General features: G+C 37.6%; 4 protein-coding genes and 1 pseudogene across 4 annotated transcripts; 2 read left to right on the plus strand and 3 right to left on the minus strand.

The window, feature by feature from the left end:
* Positions 1-1,128: 1,128 nt before the first annotated feature.
* On the plus strand, positions 1,129-5,174 carry rcvrn2 (recoverin 2). The gene is made up of 3 exons (XM_020928040.1): positions 1,129-1,509; positions 3,417-3,528; positions 5,086-5,174. Exons 1-3 carry the CDS (start codon positions 1,129-1,131, stop codon positions 5,172-5,174), a joined length of 582 nt encoding a protein of 193 aa, XP_020783699.1.
* A 2,510-nt stretch (positions 5,175-7,684) lies between these two features.
* On the minus strand, positions 7,685-7,802 carry LOC129411961 (5S ribosomal RNA; annotated as a pseudogene).
* A 1,286-nt stretch (positions 7,803-9,088) lies between these two features.
* Positions 9,089-13,406, minus strand: si:ch211-149k23.9 (germ cell-specific gene 1-like protein). Its single transcript, XM_020928077.1, has 6 exons — positions 13,211-13,406; positions 11,657-11,839; positions 10,982-11,029; positions 10,586-10,738; positions 9,611-9,722; positions 9,089-9,461 (listed from the first exon to the last, which is right to left on the minus strand). The coding sequence occupies exons 1-6, from the start codon at positions 13,404-13,406 to the stop codon at positions 9,089-9,091; spliced, it is 1,065 nt and encodes a 354-aa protein (XP_020783736.1).
* A 4,271-nt stretch (positions 13,407-17,677) lies between these two features.
* On the minus strand, positions 17,678-19,257 carry atg12 (ATG12 autophagy related 12 homolog (S. cerevisiae)). Its single transcript, XM_020928074.2, has 4 exons — positions 19,100-19,257; positions 18,350-18,486; positions 18,074-18,136; positions 17,678-17,863 (listed from the first exon to the last, which is right to left on the minus strand). The coding sequence occupies exons 1-4, from the start codon at positions 19,191-19,193 to the stop codon at positions 17,804-17,806; spliced, it is 354 nt and encodes a 117-aa protein (XP_020783733.1). The 5' UTR covers positions 19,194-19,257; the 3' UTR covers positions 17,678-17,803.
* On the plus strand, positions 19,257-21,469 carry isoc2 (isochorismatase domain containing 2). Its single transcript, XM_020928023.2, has 7 exons — positions 19,257-19,390; positions 19,538-19,607; positions 19,732-19,856; positions 19,938-20,150; positions 20,443-20,513; positions 20,600-20,717; positions 21,335-21,469. Coding segments are annotated over exons 2-7 (615 nt in total). The 5' UTR covers positions 19,257-19,390; positions 19,538-19,606; the 3' UTR covers positions 21,422-21,469.
* Positions 21,470-21,562: the final 93 nt, after the last annotated feature.

A 21,562-nucleotide genomic window follows, 5' to 3' on the forward strand; every position in this document is an offset into this window, starting at 1 on the left:
GGTGGTGGTCTAAAATTAGCAGTCGCTGGTCACTAAACCTATTGGAAGGCCGCTACTGCCTAACGCACTGCTGGGGTCAAGTGAGGAAATAGACATATCAAATTAGTTATGTTGATGATGTTGTGGCCATTGGTCACATGGTCAAATTGTCAATCGTATTCTTGCACTGTTATACTTGCAATGCATTAAGGTCAAAGCAATATTTAAAAAAATACAGTAAATAAGATTATTAATAATTAAATAGAGCAGTGGGACTCAAACGTTTCACATGAAGTACCACCTAAGATAATAATAATGCTTTCTGAGTACCTACAGTGAGCTATGATTATGGTAGTTCTAAATAATGATAGATCTCAAGACTGACAAAACCATGAATAGATTTCTAAATAACAGAAGCTTTCTGCGGTAGTCATCTGTTTTTACATGTTTTAATTAAAACAGATTGCTACTGCTTTCATCCATTTTCAATTGATGGTTCTGATTTGAGGCAGTAGGATTTATACTAAATAAGAAGAAAGAAAGAAATACTCCAATGACCCAATGTAACACCAGTGAAAGCCTGTACCACAGTTTTAGAAACACTGACATAGACTTACATTGGAGACAAATCCTAAAACTACCTGAAATTGATTATATAAGTGTGTCCTTGCTCTTCACTACATTGTATGGTGAATGTAAATGTACAGTATACAGGGGTCTGATTGGTAAAATTGTCTAGGTGAATATTTAAGTCAAAGCTCAGCCACCTTAAATCCCGTATTAACAGAATTAACCCCGTTGTTGATGGTTGGTTGGGCAGCTTATACTTACTGTCTTGTCTTGTTGAGGAAGACACTTGATGCACAGCCATTTTCAGCCTACATATTGCACAGGTAAGTTACCACTACAACTGAATCCACATTTTTGAGACCTGTAAAGCAAATTTATGTGTGTTGAAGTCTAAATAGAATCTTTTCTTCTTTTATTTTGTATGTAGGATTACAAGATTATAATTGCAAGGTACAAAGTGACAAACAGGATCTCGTGGCTAAGGAGGGCCAAATTACAGGAAGAAAACCTCAAGTGGGCAAATCCTTGAGTTTTGCTGGAACTAATACAAATCTCATTGAGAAATATAAATAAACAACAATGGGAAATAGCACAAGTAGCGCACTATCAAAGGAGATCCTGGAGGACTTGAAGCTCACCACCAAATTCACTGAAAATGAAATCTGCCAGTGGTACGAAAACTTCCAGAAGCAATGTCCGTCAGGCCGCATTACGCCGGAAGAGTTTGAACAAATCTACTCACGTTTTTTCCCTGAGAGCGACGCCAAAAGCTATGCCCGGCACGTTTTCCGTTCTTTCGACACCAACGATGATGGAACCTTGGATTTCAAAGAGTACATCATCGCTTTGCACATGACCTCCACCGGGAAGACCACGCGCAAACTGGAGTGGGCCTTCTCTCTGTTCGATGTAGACAAAAATGGATACATCAACAAGACTGAAGTCACGGAAATCTGCCAGGTAAATACATAAAGTAGAGAAAATTATTGCAAATATGCTTTTCTGACTTTTAATTCACTGATAAGATACATACATTTCTTCTATTTTCTTAATCATGTTGTGTTGGGGTCAAAAACTAATCTCGACTTCCAGTTTCCTCTTAGGCTGCTTCATATTTTTGTATTTGTTTGGTCCTGGTTTGAACCCAGTCTAATTCTGATACAGATTTGGTTTGATCCTTGGTTCTAGTACTGGTTTAGGCCTGATCTAGTTCAGGTTTAGTTCCAGGTTTAGTCTCAGTTTAGTTTTGACGTAATGTTAGTGTGAATGCATCCTCAGTGTCTTTTTGTGAGATTCTCCAAGACAGAAGGATTGAAAAGGCCTTATTGTTTGTAGTTAAGTAAATTAAGTAAATTAAGCTAAGTCTGTAGTGCTTTTCCTTGCCAAGAGTACAAATTCGCCAACAGTTTGAGAGACAAACGAGTATTACATATGAGAACAGACATGTCTTTTCCTATTCCAGGCTACTCGGGTCCAGCCTGCTAATAAAGTGTACTTAATATCCTGGTTTAATCCTAACTCTAATTTGTTAGGATTAATTAAATGTATGTTTCTCCTTACTCAAACTCTTGTACCAACCTTTAATTTCTTCTGTTTAAGGCAAATGATATAGAATTGTAAGAGGTTTAGACAGATCAGCAGAGAATCCAGCTGGCATTGTAATAGGATTTGATTCCTCGCCAACTGGCTTAAGTCCATATGCGCCATGTTTACGACAACACCATAAAATAGCTACATTTTGAGAGGAAGTATGTTTAAAAGTAGAAAGTGTAAACATCTAAACAATAATTCTACAACAAATACAATATACTTGAAAGTGATATAATATGAAAAGATTAATTAAAGCTTTGAAAATAGAACAATAATCCTGTTTTAGCCATTTATCCGGATGTGTATTTAACTTCCACATAAACCACATCAAAACTAGGACTAAACCAAGACTAGAAGAGGACCAAACAGATCTTGACTGGGCGTTAAAATCAGGACCCAACCAAAACTGATGTGAACTGGGCCTAAAATGAATTAACTTTAAATGTATTGTCTATCATAGAGAAATTTGTCTTCATTTCACCATCGCTTGACCCAACAGTTCTAAGACTTTGGAACAACTGTGGAACTATGCACATAATTAGTTTTATTTTGTATTTTATCATTATTTGTTTACTTTTATTCCTAACAGAGCCATTGCACACACCAGTATATAGTTTATTTCAATCCAGCTCCTAATGTGAGCAGAATCCTGACCCCAACAGGGCCAGAGGAGAGGCTGGGATCTGGGTGTTTGGCCCGGAGCCTGAGTCTTGGCTGTAATCCATGTTAATCTAGGTGACTTAAATGTGCCTCTAAAGTGGGATGCACTTTAACCTGAAATGCTCAGTCATTTACACTTACTGTGAATCCTTCTCCCGTATACACATGCATACACATTATTTATTTTATACAGTTACATTCAAAAAGCTGTAACCTGTTGCTTTGGTGTGAATATTTATTAATAATTACATATTGTAGGATAATTTCAGTACTTGTAATTAATAAAATCAAGTTAAGCAAAGATAAACAAAAGGTGTGATCACATTTATATACACACCACATCAAAACTGAGACTAAGCCAAGAACTAAACCTTTACACCAGGACTAAACCAGGACTAGACTAGACTAAAGACTAGAAAAGTCTAGAAAACTGGCTCTATATGAGGACTAAAGCAAGATCAAACCAGGTCTGAACCAGGGCCAAACTAGGACACCCTAAAATACATACTAATAATATAATATTTCTGATTACTTGATGATTAAGACCACTGTGGCTGTATGTAAATGAATGATATTGTATATAATGTTGACTTATGTTGTGCTCAATCCCATCACAGGCCATCTTTAAGCTTATCCCGAAGGAAGAGCAGAGTAAGCTACCCGAGGATGAGAACACACCAGAAAAGAGGGCTAACAAGCTCTGGGCTTTCTTTGAAAAGAAGGACAATGGTAAGAAGAGGGTAGGGCTGGGAAATGATCCTAGTTTTAGTCAAGATCAAGAGTCAGGCATTTGTAATTGTCATAGATTTTTAATTGAGAGGTCCACAGCTTTTACTGACAGAGGATTCTCTGTCAGTAAAAGCATGTGGTGTGATGAAGAATTCAGACTTACAAGGCAGAAATTTGACTGTTTTTTGTGTAAAATGGCAGTGACTAAAACTCTGTATGGTTTAGTTTCAAGAAATTAATATTGAAAGTAATTTCAATTTGTTTCATAAGACAAAATTTTAATCGCAGTTATAACATAGCTGTATAAGTGAGTCACATATTAGAGTTGTGTTCAGGTGACATACTTCTACCATTAGTTTAACATTCATCTGAAGGGAAATCAGCTGGCATCTCTGGGCATTACTCCTTTCCAAAAACAGGTTATCTCCCATAAAGTTATACAGAACCTGCCTGAAAATATGAATATTATGTTCAATTGTCTGCTAGTCTGGTTATGAAATTGCACTTGAATGTGTGTAGGTCTTTCCCTGTAGGCAGATTCAGAATCTTTTGAATCATGAAAAGTCCTCAAAATGTTTCCTACAACAGGAATTGGAAGCACATTAATAGTGTAAAGTAAACTGTTATATTATTTTAGTCAGAAATGTCTAAATGGGTTAAACGATTCCACCTTCTGCTTTTCTGCCAGGAGAAATGATTGCTTTGCAGAATGTTCCAGAGTATTTGCAGTGTACTTGTACTGTATATCCACGTGCTTCTGACAGATTGCTTTGTTCTTGTTTTCTTCTGATTTATATTAAATGAAGATAAGTGAAATGTAAGCCACTGGTGGTACCTCTGCAGCATCTGTTGGTCCATCCTGTAGATTAATATGTTAGTATCAGATCTGAGGCTTAGCAACAATACAATACCACCCGGTGTTCACTATCTGTTATGTCACGCAGGCTTTGCAGTTCTTTACAATGTTCTGCATAGGAGGACCTTAGGTGACTTGGATTGCATGTTTGAGTATAATACAGGCAGATAAGACAGGATATCTTAGTATTATTAAGTCTTACACATCCTTCTTTAAGACTATAGGGTATGCGTTGTGTTCAAGTTTTAGAATTTGATGATAGAGGGCAGGGGCCTATGAATCTCTACGGGAGACTCACTGTTTTTGGAAGTAATATCCTAAAACATTATTATTTAATAGGTATTTGCTTCACAAACTAGCCATATTAATCATATGACTTTAAGTATATTCAACTGATAACATCTTTTTGGTTGAATAATGGTGCCACTTTCTAAAGCTATTGTGGAGAAAAAAATCACATTTGTTTATTCATACAGAGAAATGATTAAAATTTGTGGAAATTTTCGTTTCATGTGGATAGGCCCAGTAATTACAGAGATATTAACCATAAACCAGGTCAACAAATCTGCAATCTGGCAATTAAACAGCATATTTATAGAACAGAATTACAATATAATTACGGCCTTTTATTACTATCTGTTGTTGTCTATATGTTGTGGAAACCCCCCAGTAAAAATGTTCCATGCTGTGCTTTTTTCCAGAGCGTCTGGCTGAAGGAGAGTTCATCAAAGGAGTAATTGAAAATGAAAATGCGATGCGTCTCATCCACTACGAACCAGTCAAAGAATAGAAGACTTTCTGCTATGGATTTTTTTCCCTTGTTTCCCTCAGCCCACTTCATGTAAATAAACCCTCAATTTCATGTCCTTTTTCAACAATTGTACTGAGTTTGTTAAATATTTGAAATAGAGGCCTAGTTCATGAGTCAAAAAAGGTGATAATGAATAATAATTTGATACAAAAACATTATACAGAATTGTGTTACTGGCATTTATAGGCAAAATTACAAAATATAATTTGTAAATAATTGTTGCAGTGTTTTCTGGTCATGCAATGGTGTCTGTTGTTTAGCTTGGTACTGGTTTTTAATACTATTGAAAGTAATACTATCTTAGTGAATGCAAATACCTCATTATAATTATTGATAATTAAAACGGTTCTATTTGTTCTGTAATTTCACCACTGCTGAGAAATGTAACAAACTTAAATAAAGCCTTTCTTTCAATTAAAATGCATCTTGTCTTTTGAAATTCTTACTGATCTGCTCTTAAAAGTGTGCTGTGTAACTTTTATGTTGATTTTGTCTCCCTGGAGGTGTTAAAGATTTGCCTTGAAGCTTCACAGTATGATTTTAAATCATTAAATCTGTTAAATTCAGTGTTTTTATTGCCAAAAAGAAATAAACATTCTTACTGTGAGTGGGATCTCCTCTGCAGTGACATGGCCTGATTGCTTCACCTGCTTGTCCTTATGGACATAGATACGTTTAATGCCATTCTCTGGAACAGTCATGGCAAATTAATAACATCTCCAAGGAGACAAGTAGATGGCAGGTCTTCACCAGAAAAGCTACATGGTGCACAGTTACTTTAAGTTCTGTTTAGTCAGAACTGAAATAATCACTAATAGAAAATCACAAAAGCTTTAAGTGTTACTTACTTACTTACGATTGCATCCAGCTCCAGATGCAGTGGAGGGTCATGGAGACCACAATGACATTCCTCTGTATGCAAATTACAGAGTGCCATTATTCTGAACTTAGCAAGAAAACATCACATTAAACACTAAGAAAAAAAAGTCAATGTCTTAGGAACAAAAAGATGCCACCTCTTTTAAGGGAAATGAATAACAGGTGTACTAGTGGCAACAATGAGACAACCCCTAAAACAGGACTGGTTTTGCATGTGGAGATCATTTCAATTTTCTCACTTTTGGTCTATTTAGGCAGGTTTTCCAATAGTGTTGTTTTGGCTAGAGTGATTATCACTACTGGGAGTTTGAGACCATTCCTTAACCCTACAGAAATTGCACAGATTATCCAACTTCTCCAGGATGACACATCCGGATGTGCTGTTGCAGGGAGATTTAATGTGTCTCCCAGCACAATCTCCAGAACATGGAGGAGATTTCAGGAGACAGGCAGTTACTCTAGAAGATCTGGACCAGGCCATAGAAGGTCCTCAACCCATCACCAGGACCCATATCTGCTCCTTTGTGCAAGGAGGAACAGGTTGAGTACTGCCTATGCCCTACAGAATGAGCTCCAGCAGGACACTGGTGTGAATGCCTCTACCCAAACATTCAGAATCAGACGTCATGAGGATGGCTTGAGGACACCACGTTCTGTAGTGGGCCTGGTGCTCACCATCCAGCACCATGGAGCTCCACTGGTATTTGCTAAACAACACCAGAATTGACTGGTGCCCTGTGCATTTCACATATGAGAGCAGGTTCAACCTGAGCATCTATGAGAGAGTTTGGAGAAGACAACGAGAATGCTCTGCTGTCTGCAACCTCTTTCAGCATGAGCGGTTTGCTGGTGGGTCAGTGATGGTCTGGAGAGGCATCTCCATGGAGGGATGCACAGACTTTTATCTGCAAGAAAACAGCAGTCAGACTGCCATTAGGTATGAAATCCTTGAACCCACTGTCAGACGCAATGCTGGTGCAGTAAGTCCTGGGTTCCTCCTGATGTACGACAATACCTGGCCTCATGTGGCAAGAGTACTGGAGAACCTGGAGATTTGAATTTGAATGCTCCTCATGATCACCTGACTTAAACCCAACAGAACACCATTGGGACATTATGTTTTGGTCCATCAGACGCCGGCAGGTTACTCCAGGAACTCAGTGATGCCTTTACACAGATCTCATTAGGAGCATGTCACAACATTGTCAAACATGTTTACAAGCATGTGGGGGGCACACAAGATATTGAGAAGCATTTTGAGTCACAGAAATTAAATTTTGTCAAAATGGACTAACCTGCCATATCATTATTTACTTTGATTTTCATGGTGTCTATAAAATTTATTAATTAATCATTGCATTTATATAGCGCCTTTCAAGATACCCAAAGCACTTTACAGTTCATTATTCATTCACTCCACACTCAATGGTGGTAAGCTACTCCTGTAGCCACAGCTGCCCTGGAGCAGACTGATGGAAGCAAGGCTGCCAAACTGCACCATAGGCCCCTCCGACCACTGCCATCATTCACGCACACACCACTTTCATACTAGGCAATGTGGGTGAAGTGTCTTGCCTAAGGACACAATGACAGTTTTTGCCACTGACGCCCCACTGTGACACCTGGAATTCCCAGCGGTCTCCCATTCAAGTACTACCCAGGCCCGGCTCTGCTGAGCTTCTGAGATCTGACGGGATCAGGCTTTGACAAGCCGGTATGGCCACACATTAAGCCATCTGTATACTGACAATGCTATTTCCATTAAAAGAGGTAGCATCCTTTTGTTCGTAAGACCCTGCCCTGTCCATATTTGTATAGATACCCATCATATTTTTCACATTGAGATCTGATTTGTTTTCAATTGTTTCCTTACTTTTTTGAGCAGTGTATGTAAACTGCATTTGTTGCTTTTCCTAAATTTGTATTTTATTTTTTTTTACAACCTTTGGTTTTGGCCGCTCACCCTCTGCCCCTCGGTATCCCCTTCATCTTCACCCAGTCTACGTCTTCTTCAGTCCAACTCAGGATTACACATAATCTTCTGTTCGACATCAGCGTGCAGACTTTTCAAATCTCTGTAATCTTACCATCTCCATGACTCTGGAGCATGTGCACTGTGCGTTTATTGTACACTTTCAGACATACAAAGTGTCTATGGAAGTCATGCAAACACGGTATTGTGTGACATCTGTGACATGACAAAGACAATGTGCTCTAACGGCAACACAGAAATGAAGATTGTTTTTAAAAAATCCTGCAATATACAGTATAATTTTGCATTCAATGTTAAATAAATAGCACAAAGTTGCAATTTTTTTAGTTTAAAATCACGATCATCATCATTTAGTGTTAGAATACTATGATATACTATTACTGACAAATGCACAGGTTTTGGCCTGCTTGTGGCTAATATTTGTAATTATTTGACCTATCTGTTTGTTGTATTTGTAGTACCCTGAGAGTTGAAGTGAAAAAGACATGATACTGGAGTTCTAACGCAGGAAAACTTAACTGAATTTCCTTCGGGATCAATAAAATATTTATTTATCTATCTAGGATAAGTTTAGTAGCCGTCAGTACAGGACCCAGCACTCGGTGAGATAAACCCTCAAGACACCGTGATAGTCTTGGCCATTCCCTTCTAGTGCAAGAAATGGAATTTCTCTTAGCACTGTCTATATGAAATAAAAACCATGTCTTCTTTTCCAATTAATTGTGACGTATCTCCATTGAAATTAGCTTTCCAAAATATCCAGAAATACTCAAAATGGTGTCTATACATTCACTGTTACAAAACAGGATCATACTTGTATATGTTCCACTTCTCCACCACGAGGCACTGAGAAATACCCAGATAACACATGTACTTCATGTCCAGTCTCTGTGGTACATGCATAGGCTTTACATTTGATACTGAAATATTTTGAGGACCAGTTTGTTGCGAACATTCATTTAAAACCGTAAAAAGTTTGCATTAGTCCAGCAGCAGAGTCTTCATATTAGTTATTATATTATTAACAGGGAGAGTCAATTCGCTCCATTGCACCTTCCATTTCGTCCATCTCTCTCTCACAGTCCTCACAGCCTTCAGGTCCACATCCTCCCACTAAGACCAGCGTAGGGACATCACCATTTTCCACTCCCACCGCATTCCCATTGGGCGCCCAGGCCACGTCCATCATCCCATCCGGGCACTGTAAGAGGCCACTGACAGAGTAGAGCCCGCCCCCTGGCACCACTTCGTCGTAGGCCGGGGCACGCGCTGCAGATCGGGCCTCCTCCAAGCGAAGTCTCTGTCGGCGGCGCATTTCGATGATGGTTTTGGTGTAGGAGTTCAGAGTGACCACAGCCGCGCCCATGCAGCAGCTGAAGGACACCCAGGCCAGGCTGTAACAAGAGGACAGGGAGGTGTGGATGGAGGACAATGCATGATACTGAGGAATAGGGCTGCTCAATTTGAATGGAAAAAATCTGTGATGATTCAAATCATGTAATTGTGCAGCCCTGTACTGGGTAAAACTGTATTAGTCACCTACGCAAAGGACCAGCCGTAGTCCCAAGACTGAGGTCTCCAGTCTTTAGGTCCCACAATGACGGTCATCTGAAACACTGTGGTGTACATCATATGAGCCACCATCCCCAGGAGACCTGCAGAGCACCACATAAGAAGGAGCCATCTGAATATCACAATAGTTACTTTAAGAGGCACTTTGTAACTGTTCTGGTGAGAGGTAATGCCACCTGTTGGTTTCCATGGAGAAATTGTTGCTTTACTCTGGCATATTCCACTAGCCTGAGTCATTAGTCGGTTTCACTTCGTGGAAACCGTCTGACCTCGCAGCATTAGGATTTGTTCGCTCGACTGTAGGCGGGTACTTTTTTATTTAACCAATCGCTGCTATTTGGTTGTGACGTTTGTAATGCGCTGCTAACGGGGCTAACTGGTATATTAAGCTTTTCCCAAATCCCGTAGGAAGAAGGGCAATAACGTCTTTCCCCTTGATAATATTCACCAAACATTCTGTTTGTTCTGGCTTTAAATCCTCGATCTCTGGAATCGTTGCCAACACAGACTGTATGGCTCTTCGCTGATTGACTGGTGCCCAGACTTGCACTTCCAGGGTATTTCCGGTGTCTAGTGTATTGCTAACCTGGTCGCTGGAGAGAAATGAAATTGAGAAGAGGCACTGGGTGGCACCGGCCTAGCTAATATTCCACAGTATGGCATTAGACTTACTTTAAACAATACTCAAACTTAATTCTTACTGAGTGGAATTGCTTTTCCACAAATATAACCTGTAAATTGTTGGTGGCGTCACCTGCTTATCTCTTTTGTGATAGCTAAATTAAATGCCATACTGTGGAACATTCCAGGTAAAGCCGATGCAGTCCCTCATTTGGCTTGGTGAAGTACTGTAATAAGATATCCATAAAGACAAGCTGGTGGCATACTTCACATCAGAAAGGTTACATACTGAACCTTTAAAATATTGACATTTCCATTAGCTCACCTGACAACACTGTACAAATTGCAGCAAATGCATTTATTTTGAGTGAGTGCATTTCTTTATGAGAGCACAGGACTTCCAGCCACATCAGTAAGAAACCCATTCCCAAAAGGCCGATGTAGGTGAACTCCGAGACCACAGACAGCCACAGCACACCTGAACCAAACCACAAACATGTGTTATAATAATAATACCAGTTTTATATATAGTGCTTTTCCAGACACCCAAAGCCACTTTACAATTTCATACATTATTCAGGGTTAGGCCTGGTTTGGATGAGAGATCACTGGGAATATCAGGGCCCACAGTGGGGCAACAGTGGCTCTAATGCAAACTGTCTTTGTGCCCTAAGGCAAGACACTTCACTCACAATGCAATATTATTATGAGCGTGTCTCACCTTGTGTATCTCCGGGAGTTAAATCTATAAAACTGCGACATTTTTCTCCTGTCAACAAAAAACACATAATTAATTCATTTCAGTTATTTGTTTAATATTTTTTTGTATAAATACTACTCTTCTTAGCTCTAAATAGCATAAAGAAAGACTTAATTCATAATGAAATAATGAAATAATTATTATAGTAATTAAATATGTTGTATTAAAAAATCAGAACTATTGCTCATTTTAATAGTTTAATAATATTTAATACTGTTCATTTTAAACATATCACAGTGGTCCAAAGTTATTCCTTAAGCATTCCAAGCATCCTAATTATTGACCACAAGGAATATAAGCACTTTCAGAGATCAGAGCAGCACATGCTAACGCGCACTTCCTGATTATTAAACAATAAACCACTTAATAATTAAATGCAAACTGCACACAACAGACTTATTTTTTAACCTCTAAAGCTGCTTATGTCTGTACTGGAGCAAGATCAATTTTGCTCAAATACATGGTAAAAAATTGGGTACTTTAAATAGTTTCTAATCCTTAATTATTCTTAATTAAGTAGTAATAAACAATTTGTCCATTACGAATTAAGTCTTCCTTCATGCTTTGAGGCTAATTAAGGTGTATTTATTATAAAGTGCAACCCAGTCATCTTGTAGTAACTGTTTATGTCCTCACCATCATTGAGTTTCTCGCAGCTCTCCCAGAAGCCCGTGTGGAAGTATCTGAAGGCGTACTTGTCCTCTCCAGTCTCCCAGATGTAGCTCACGGCGTTGGCCAGCTGCCTCTGCTTGATCCGGGCCAGCTCCTCCTTCCGGGCCGGGGACAGGGTGCGGTTGTAGGGGTTCTGGGTTGGACTCTCTGTGTGGTAAAAAACACAAAATAATCTTAACATGCCTCTCGTAAGATATAAGAATGAATTTACTCAGCGGCTCATTCATATTATTCATTAGGACACTGAAGCACTTGATAAAACCCTTTGCAACTATTTAAAGGCTTGTACTGTATAAGCAGCTCTAGAGGTCTAAATACGTTTTTTTTGTTTTGTTTTGTTTTTTTAACATTTTTAAAACCGTAAAAATCAAGTTCAGCATCTTTAACCTGTGTTGTTGTGATTCAGATGATATTTCATCCTATTCATGGGTTTCAGAATGATAAAACATGATGAGCGTTGCCATAGCGAATAACAATTCATAACAAAATATTATATCTTTGCAAATATGCATGTAATCAATATGAAATGGTCTTTTTAATCAGCACATTGTAGAATCTGAGCAGAATTGTGCATAGGCTGGAGCTGCCCTCACCTCCTGCTCTAATCCCAAACCTTAATTGAGTTCACAATTTGGGAAAGGTACGAGCAAAAAGAGATTAAAGAGTTGTTACACTTGGGACATTGAGTTTTTATGACCCAAAAATCAGATCATCCCAGAGATTATTACTTTTTTTTTTGTTATTTGGCATTATAAAACAAGGCCAAAATCCATCACCTTTGGGTGTTCCATTGTATTTTATTAATTTAACTTTGTAGATCAGAGTCAGGTCAGAGCAAGTTGTCTTTTACAAAAACAATCTGGTAGTTCGGCCACAGTGGAGATGATTTTTTTTAGAGTGCATTCACACCAGCACCAAAATTAGAAATTAAAACTGAACTGTGAATATAGCTAAATCTCACTGAGGATTAGACCAGGACCAGAACAGAACCAAACCACAGTCTACATCAAGACTAAACTGGGCTCCATTTTCAATTTACAATTACAATTTTAATGCAATTACAGGAGACAAAACAATGCACAAACTACCACTGTAACAGAAGCATGGGTGGGTTTAAGTCTTGAAAAATTTGCAGTGAGTCCGACTGAGAAAAGGGAAGTGTCACCAGGACAAAACTAAGACTAATTCTGGACTAAACAAGGTCTGAAACAGGTTTCAAACTACCTACACCCCAACATGTAGGTAATTATATCTAGTAAGAAAATGTGAAGACACTTGCATATAGCACATCAAAACTGCCTAAACTATTAATTTAGAGTGTCCAGTTTAGTATTGGTTAAGTCCTGTTCTAGCCCAGATTTAGTTCCAGGTTTAGTCAGTTTAGTCTTAATTTTTGTGTTGTGCAAATGTGAATATACACTAAATATGGCCTACACCAGGATGAGACCAGGACCAAACCAGGACTAAATTTGGACTTAACCGGGACTAAACTCGAACCAAATGTGAAGGTTTGTGAACCTGTAGTGTAAGGCTCGCTGTTGTTCTGTCCACAGTTCTTCATCTTGACGGGCGACAGGCACAGAGGCTTCACCACTTTATGGGTCCCCTCGCACCAGTAGGACGTGCACAGAGCGAGGATGGACAAAGCCAGAGCCAGAGAGGTCAGGGTGAGGGAGAGGAGGGAGCGGGCACGCCGAGACATACGCTCCAACATGGCCAACACACAGGTGAGCAGAGAAGCCACAAATGTACTAATACTACTACTATATATAAGAACTGTATTACTGTCTGTTATGCACTAGTGTATGCTGTTCCTTTTGTATAATTTTATTTAAATAATAGTTATTGTTGATGTCAAATAACAGTATTGTTTAAAATATTACACAAGAAGAAGTAAAATGTAGTGGCCTGAATAATTACATATAATTTAACCATTTTGTATGTAACATTTGGCATTTTGAAACGACTGACCATAAAAACATGAAAAACATTTTTTATATCTGAGTGATGATGACAAAAACACAAATTTTCATGTAGTTAACATAAAGCATTTTTCACTTATTGACTTACTAAAAGTGGCAAATACTTCATGAAGTAAGAATACAAGTAAAAGTATGTAATAACAATAGTCTTAGAAGTACTTATTTTTCAAAGGTTTCAAAAAGTTGCTCTTGAAAATGTGATTACTTCAAAAGTCTTTACTTCAGTAAGAATATAATAAAAGGAAGAATCAGGTAGTATTTTTTTTTGTACTCTTGCAAGTACAAAATCTTTTAGAAGTTGCTCTTGTGGCTGAATACTTCCTAAATTTTTCTCAGGTTACTTAAAATAATAAGAATTAGGTGAGCAAAAATATAGTCTCTGAAAAGTCTTCTAGAAGAACAATTGGATGTCCAATTTGGATATAATTACTCTAGAAAAGTTTATGTTGGCTACCCACCTCTCGCAGCACAAAAACAAGGCCCAGGGGCAAGACAAGAGGGAATAGGTCAAAACTACATGGAGGAGAGAGGAGCAGAGCCACAGATAAAGACAAAAGTATGAGACAGATGTTTCGGGAGGGTTTAGGACCAGATGAGCTACCAGGTTTAAATGAATCGCAGGGGCTATATATGATGTAACAGCAGATAAAACAGTGGGCAAAATTATACTGTCAAGTCAGATTAATTAAAGCAAGAGCGGAGGAAGAGCAGGAGGAAGAGCAGGAGGATAGAGACATTGGGGCACTGCAAAACAGACAGATGGGGGTAAAAAAGTGAACAAGAGCGGATTTAGGCTGAAACCGAGTTGTGCCAAGGGGAAATAGTGGGATTGGAGGGGACTTGTGGTCCGTTGGCCACACAGCTGTAGTGTATGATCTTGTTACTGGACTTTAAATGATGCTGCAATGAATCTAATGTAGGCAAAGGTTTGGAAGAATTTTGAATAAATTTATGAAAAGATCATGAAATATAACGCACCAGTACTAAACATTTTACTTTTTAAATCAAGCTTGCATACTTATTTTATATAAGAAATTTTATTTAAATACAAAAGAACGGTTTAATAGGTCATTTAACATAAGCCTCTTTAGGTTTACGTTTTGCCTCTCCCTAAGATACCTATTTTGTTATGTATTTTAAGAAATGTATTAATAGGAATCAACCAAACTAATGATTAATCTGCATATACTTGCTTGACATATTCAAACAGTAAAACAGTAAAATAATCACTTTTTCTTTTTAAATTTTGCTTATGTTAAAAGTGAAAACACAAAATACTGTGTTATACTATCCACATGTTGACACTAGTATTTTAATAGGACATAAATCTTCTAAGCATTTAAACCTGATCATGCTGCTCATTGTAAACCAGGCAGGCGGGTTTTAATTATCTGGGGTAACGCTGATATTGCTTTTTGATGAAATGATGGCTAAAGCGCATATATAAATGAAAATCTTCTGTGGTAATCCTAGTCACTGTGCTATAATCTGTTTATGTTAGGTGTGTTCTAGTGTGAATTCCTGCAGCTGTCTGTCCATGCTCTCTCAGTGACCACCGCCTCTGCAACACAAAAGCATTAAACACATCACTTTCTCATACAGTGTATAAAATATTACTTGGTTTTAAATGCCCTCACAACATGCTATGAGCTAATAATTTTTAATACAGATGAGGGACATCTGAAATTAATGTTGTTAAAATGCTGATTTTTGTATTACAGTGAGTTCTTGGGTGTAGTCACTAAGAGAAATTATTAGGTTTAACATTTGTGCATTTACCTTTTAGATATTTCATGGCAAAGTACTGCATTATCACAAGGGAAAACTGGATCTTGCTCCCCCATCTGGGTGTCTGACATCATTACATTATAAAATCTGAAACTCGCAAATTGCTACCTATACTATTGGGCTCAGTTAAAGGTAAACTATGGAACGTTTCTTCTGGCAGGTCCACTATTTTCTTATTCCTGTGGAGGATGTTAATGCCTTGCCTGGGGTGTTTCATAGTATGGCATTAAACTTATCTATCTCCATGGAGACAAATAGGCGACAACATCAGACCAAGTTGCCGGGCAGATCTGTAGAAAGACACACAGTAACTCACAGCAGTAATGCATGTCTTTGAGGAATAAAAACATGTGCAATTTAATACATTTAAAATAGATATGTTTAATGCCATACTGAGGAACATTCCAGGGAAACCGATCACATCTCCATGTAGACAAGCAGGTAACAGAGCCTATGGCAGAAATATAGTGTAGTGGGTTTTATATGACATAACAGTAAATGGAAGGAGGTGTAATTATTCCCCATATGCATATTTATTTGTATTTGTACATATATATTTAATTTTGGGCAAGTAGAGATTTACATTCTCATACAATGGAACATATAACATAAGTGAAATCATAATAAAAATGAAAATAATAACATTTTCAGTCCCTCTGCTTTTTACTTTTGGCATTAGAGAAACTGCACTTCACTTCAAATCCAAGTCCTGCCTACATTTGTTCAACATTACATGTTCAAGGTCAATAACACAGTATAGGGGTGAGCAATATATAAAAATATATAATTTTTAAAATGTCCTTATGACTGTATAAATTCCAAAATGTACCAAAATATCTGATATAGTTGTTAGGTGATTTCTTTGCTAGTTTGTCTGATTTTATTTTATTTTATTTTTAAATTAGAGATGATAATTTTTATATCTCCAAAAATGTATTTATTTACTTATTTGTGTGTTACAGATTTGGAGATATGTGGATTTTGCTTTAATTATGAAAATAATAGCCAATCAATGGGGGAAACTACCCGTGTCCCCATAATTTTAAGTATTTAACAGGGTAAAACAAACAAACAAACAAACAAACAAACAAAAAACATGCTTAAATAAAAACTAGGTGCAAATTGTTTACATGCATTTACAAAAGATTACTAAGAAAATAATAAAACTGATGTGAAAGTAATATCAGCAAGACATAGTGAATATTAGGAAGTAACATTCACTTACCATGTTTATGCTCTGTCAAAATTACTGAAGAAAATAAGAATTCTAAAAGCAGTCCATAAAGTACAGCATTCCTACTCAACCACTCTTGATTGGAAAAAGAAAAATCACTAATTCCTTAAATATTTTAGCTCCTCATTGCGCGGTCCTCTGTGTGGTTGGTTGAGCATCAGTGACCTCTGCCTCTGGAGATGCACTTTAAGTTCAAGAGTCGCGAGAGGAGTGGACCCAGCAGCTTCACGCAGCAAACTACCAACCGCCAATACTCTCTTTCTCTCTTTTCTGTCTTCCTTAGGTCGCTAACCCACCCTGAACACTGTAATCCCTCTAAATCCATCTGCATTGCCCCCCCGCTTCTCATGCCAGGCAGTTTTCATGCATAGTTCATACACACTAAAAGCAGAAGTGGTATAGCACTCACACTTACAGTATACTTTTACTCCTGTTTGCGTAATATTTGACAGTGTAACTTACTTGAGTACACATTTTGGTTACGCTTCCCATTTTGAGTAAGTCTACATGTGAAAAACATTTGTGTTTCTTGCACCGCTCCTTCAGATATTTAGTTTTTCGTATGCAGTCTATATCTTTTGAACACACCAGACTTGTGCATTATTTAATATTTTATGCTTCCAGTTACATCAACTTCAAATTACAACGCAGATGTTACATACAGACAGTGATTTGCTCTGTACTTATAGTTGAGTAATATTATTTCAGGGCAATGGTAATCTTATTTAGCACATTTTTTTATTACTTCACCCACTTCTGAGTAAAAATATATGAGGTTTAACACAGTGCCGTAAAGCACTGACTCTTAACGTGTGGTGCGTAGGCTTATTCTGGTGCTACTCAAAGTCTACAGCAGTTTCAGACTCTGTTTTAATTACATGTAATTTCTCTCAAGCTTCGGTCCTGCATTTTGTGGAAGAAATTGTGAAAAAAGGTCAAATCAAAATGTCAATCTTTTCACTTCAAAAAACAATGCAAAAATCAGTTTAAAATAATTTATTTACATAAATCTATATACATAAAAATGTCACGAGGGCTTGTCAAAAACAAATTATAAAGACACAGTGTTATTTAAGAAAAAAGGAAAATTTATAAATAAGAAAATTGCTATCCCCAGGCCTGAGATTTACAATAGTGTAGAACGAGCTTCCCATCACTGCCAAAACACTGCAAGAGAAAGAAATTGTAAGATGAGGAAAGCAGAATATCACACATGTCAAATACAATCAACACACACACACAAATAAAAGGTTTTTTTTATTTAATTCAGTATCTATCTATCTATCTATCTATCTATCTATCCATCTATCAATCAAGTATCAAAAGAAAAAAGACAATTTGTTACATGATAAATATTAGACCAATAATACTACTCACATCAAAAAGGACTCCTACTTCCTGATCCGGCGATGGTGCAAATGATTGGTTAACATAAATCAACTGAAAAACAAAAACAATAGAGTTAAGATTTAATTTACATTATTAATTAGTAAAATTACCTGCTAAAGATTCAAAGGGCCATTAGTTTATGGTTAACATCCCTGGAATTACTAAACTGTCCCATTCATTCATACAACCAAGATCTTCTAATTTTAGAATGTGAACGCAACCCAGTCATTTCCCAATAACGATTACGTGAAAAAATTGTCTTACCAGCTGTTCATTGGCATCGAACTTGAGGAAACGGGCAATAAACTGTGAAAGAGATTGCACTGTCCTTCCTCTGTCCACAGACCATTTCTTTGTTTTCATTATTGGAGTGTCTCCTACGGCTTTCAACAGGACGTCAACTGTGGCAAGAACAGAGACAGGTTAAATTAAAAAGTGGATTATAAATGCACATCCTATTCACTTCTTTCACCTAGTTAGTCCCAAAACAGCTAAATTAGGACTAAACTGGATGTACACCAGATGTAAACTACAAGACCCCATTTTTCAGGACTGAATCAAACGTCAAATTACATAAAATAAGTAAATATTAAACTAAAATCTGAAAAAGCACTACCTTTTTTCCAATCATTTCCATAAGTGATAATGTTTTGGAAAATTAAACAACAATAAAATATACAGTGGGCGAAAATGATTACACTAGATCTGTACATATTAGTCTTTTAGGTGCATTGCTTTATTCCAACATTACTCCAACACGGAAATATAAAATATATAAACAATGTTGGATAAAATTGTGTTAGCATTAGCATTAGCCGGGTTTGACAGCATAGGCGGGACTTAAGTTGTAATATCAAACGCTGATTGGTTAAACAGAATCAGAACAGTATTTTGACTGGCTTAAGTCATTGTCAATCATCTCATTCCCGGAAGTGCCTCGAAATCACATTTAAAAACAACTGTGACGAATCGCTATTAAACATGACGCGGTTGAATTGAAACACATGTACGCACTTTTTTTCTTCTCATCGTTGGTCGCAGCGTCGTTAGCAGCTGGTTGTGCTTCGTCTTTTGGTGTTTCTGGTGGAGATTCCGCATTGTCAGACATCTTCAGGTGACTACGTTGGGGTGAATAATAAACCCACCCACTGTAGCCTTCCAACCAGCACAGCCATTCTCCTATTGGTCCAACAACCCTTCAATCTAAAAATACTGTAATCTCATTGGCTGTGGGCATTGTCGTGGGCAGTGTTTGTTACGGAGTTTGTGAGCCCTGTGTCCTTTTAGCTACACTTCGTATTTTTGGTAAGTTTCATTTTGATTTCTGTGATTTCACTATCGCAGACATATAGTATCCTGTCATTTTTATCACTAAGGATTGAGTTTTTGTCGTATTTTGTTCACTTGCATGCATTTTTAAATAATTAAGAAGTGTATTCATTTGCCTTTTAGATAATATTCAACTTAAATGAACTGATCCGGTTGGCACCTGCTTTTTATCTCTCCAAACAAGACAGCACCAGTGAGTTACGCGTGTCTGTGTTCATGCATTATATTTAGTGTATTTGGCTGACATTTTCTAAAGCTTAATTTAATTTCAAGAAGCACCGTTTTGCGCATAACTTTTTTTGTGTTTTCTTTTGCAGTGGCTACAATTGGTAGACTCTCCACTAAAGATTCAGTGCTCTTCCTTTGTGACATGCAAGAGAAGTTCAGACCAAACATTTTTCAATTTACCAACATTGTCAGTAACGCTGCCAGGTTGCTCCAGGTTGGTGATATTAACAGTCACGTTTGCACTGCCTGAACTCTTTTATGGTGCTTTGGTTAATCTTTAATAATCTCCACGTAGGCCAGTCGGGTATTGGGTATCCCTCCTATTCTGACAGAGCAGTACCCTAAAGGGCTGGGACCCACAGTACCTGAACTTGGAGCGGGGGAATTGACCGCTCATGCCAAGACATCTTTCACCATGATGATCGCAGAAGTGGAGAAGCAGCTGCAGGAACTGGGGAACCCCAAACAGGCCATCCTCTGTGGAATAGAGACTCACGCTTGTATCGCGGTAATTTACAAATAAACACTTTGTTAAATAGCTTTCTTACTATGTTGTGATTATCAGATGGGTGAAACAGGTTGAGTGGGTTGTGTATTTTTTTTGCAACAACCACTGGACCATTGACCTTGCTCTTCAGATTTTAGTCAATATTTAATTATATAATATTTTATCTCTGACTTTATTTTACTATGCATAGCTCCTATTATGATTACTCATGTTTGCACAACAACTCATGTTTGCCAAATTTTGTGAATTTTGGCAACAACAATAATAATGTATATTGACTGCCTTATATTAGTGCACAGCGTATGACCTGCTTGAAAAGGGGATGGAGGTTCACATTGTAGCAGATGCAGTCTCATCCAGAAGGTTTGTGTGTTTAGATGCATTTTCATAATGTGATGAGCTAATACTGTGTTTTTTTATGTTGTAACTAATAATGTTTTCTTCTACAGCCAAACAGATAGACTTTTTGCCCTCTCTCGTCTGAAGCAGAGCGGGGCTTTCCTCACCACGACAGAGGCCGTTCTGCTGCAGCTTGTTCAAGATGCAAAACACCCAAATTTTAAAGAGGTATAAAACCTGTTGTAAAATACTCTATACTCCTCTTACAGGATGTAGAGAGTCTGCCACTTGTCTCCAGAAACGTGTCTTTACTTTGCAAGTTCTATAATATGACATTAAACTTATCTCCATGGACACATACAGGTGACAGCACAAAACTTAGTGAATGCCATGTATTATTTTTAAGAATATAAACACCTGTAATTGAATAAATGCAAGGTAGACAGCCAAGTCAGATGGTGAAACCTTCAAGGAAAAGCAGTCTCCATAGATAAAAGCAGGTGACTGACCCTCTACCAGAAAAGTTATAAAGTGAATACATTTGCACAAACACCACATAAAAACTGAGAGCACACTAGTGGCACTAAAAAAAATAAATAAAATTTATAAACTATCACCGACCCCAGGAAGAATAGTAGCTGTTTTTCAGTAGCTAATAGGGATCTAAATAAAAACAAACTAACTAACTAACCCTAACCTCTAAACCAGGACTAAAACAGGGCCAAACCATGTCTAAATTAGGACTAACCTTCTTTTGGACCAAACCAGGTTCAGTGCATCATTTAAGTAGCACAATGGTCTTAACTGTGTTTGTTTATTGACATAAATATTTTTTCTTTTGTCAGATCCAGAAGCTGATGGCTCATCCCTCTCCTGACACAGGCCTCCTCACTTTCTTTCAGTGGTCTTTAGAAAGTTCATTTTTACTGTAATTAAAAGTAATGAATAAGTGCTTTAATAAATCACAGCTGCTACTTTAACCGTTGGTCTTGTTTTGACTGTATGAGTTTGAAATGGATAATAATTGTTCCTTTCTGTTCTGGTATTGTATAGACTTGTTGTAAGTACTCCAT

The sequence above is a fragment of the Boleophthalmus pectinirostris genome, unplaced genomic scaffold (assembly GCF_026225935.1).
Source record: "Boleophthalmus pectinirostris isolate CB_2022bp ecotype Guang Dong unplaced genomic scaffold, ASM2622593v1 HiC_scaffold_6, whole genome shotgun sequence".
Taxonomy (NCBI): domain Eukaryota; kingdom Metazoa; phylum Chordata; class Actinopteri; order Gobiiformes; family Gobiidae; genus Boleophthalmus; species Boleophthalmus pectinirostris.

Excerpts from the sequence above, each read along its gene's own strand:
- si:ch211-149k23.9 (XM_020928077.1), bottom strand. The coding sequence starts at position 13,406 with ATGTTGGAGCGTATGTCTCGGCGTGCCCGCTCCCTCCTCTCCCTCACC. Across the intron at positions 10,739-10,981 it reads AACTCCCGGAGATACACAAG|GTGTGCTGTGGCTGTCTGTG; the intron begins GTGAGACACGCT and ends GGTTTGGTTCAG. Across the intron at positions 9,723-10,585 it reads AATTTGTACAGTGTTGTCAG|GTCTCCTGGGGATGGTGGCT; the intron begins GTGAGCTAATGG and ends GGTGCTCTGCAG.
- rcvrn2 (XM_020928040.1), top strand. The coding sequence starts at position 1,129 with ATGGGAAATAGCACAAGTAGCGCACTATCAAAGGAGATCCTGGAGGAC. Across the intron at positions 1,510-3,416 it reads AAGTCACGGAAATCTGCCAG|GCCATCTTTAAGCTTATCCC; the intron begins GTAAATACATAA and ends ATCCCATCACAG. Across the intron at positions 3,529-5,085 it reads CTTTGAAAAGAAGGACAATG|AGCGTCTGGCTGAAGGAGAG; the intron begins GTAAGAAGAGGG and ends GCTTTTTTCCAG.
- atg12 (XM_020928074.2), bottom strand. The coding sequence starts at position 19,193 with ATGTCTGACAATGCGGAATCTCCACCAGAAACACCAAAAGACGAAGCA. Across the intron at positions 18,137-18,349 it reads TCGATGCCAATGAACAGCTG|TTGATTTATGTTAACCAATC; the intron begins GTAAGACAATTT and ends TTTGTTTTTCAG. Across the intron at positions 17,864-18,073 it reads AAGTAGGAGTCCTTTTTGAT|TGTTTTGGCAGTGATGGGAA; the intron begins GTGAGTAGTATT and ends TTTCTCTTGCAG.
- isoc2 (XM_020928023.2), top strand. Across the intron at positions 19,857-19,937 it reads ACGCTGCCAGGTTGCTCCAG|GCCAGTCGGGTATTGGGTAT; the intron begins GTTGGTGATATT and ends ATCTCCACGTAG. Across the intron at positions 20,151-20,442 it reads AGACTCACGCTTGTATCGCG|TGCACAGCGTATGACCTGCT; the intron begins GTAATTTACAAA and ends GCCTTATATTAG.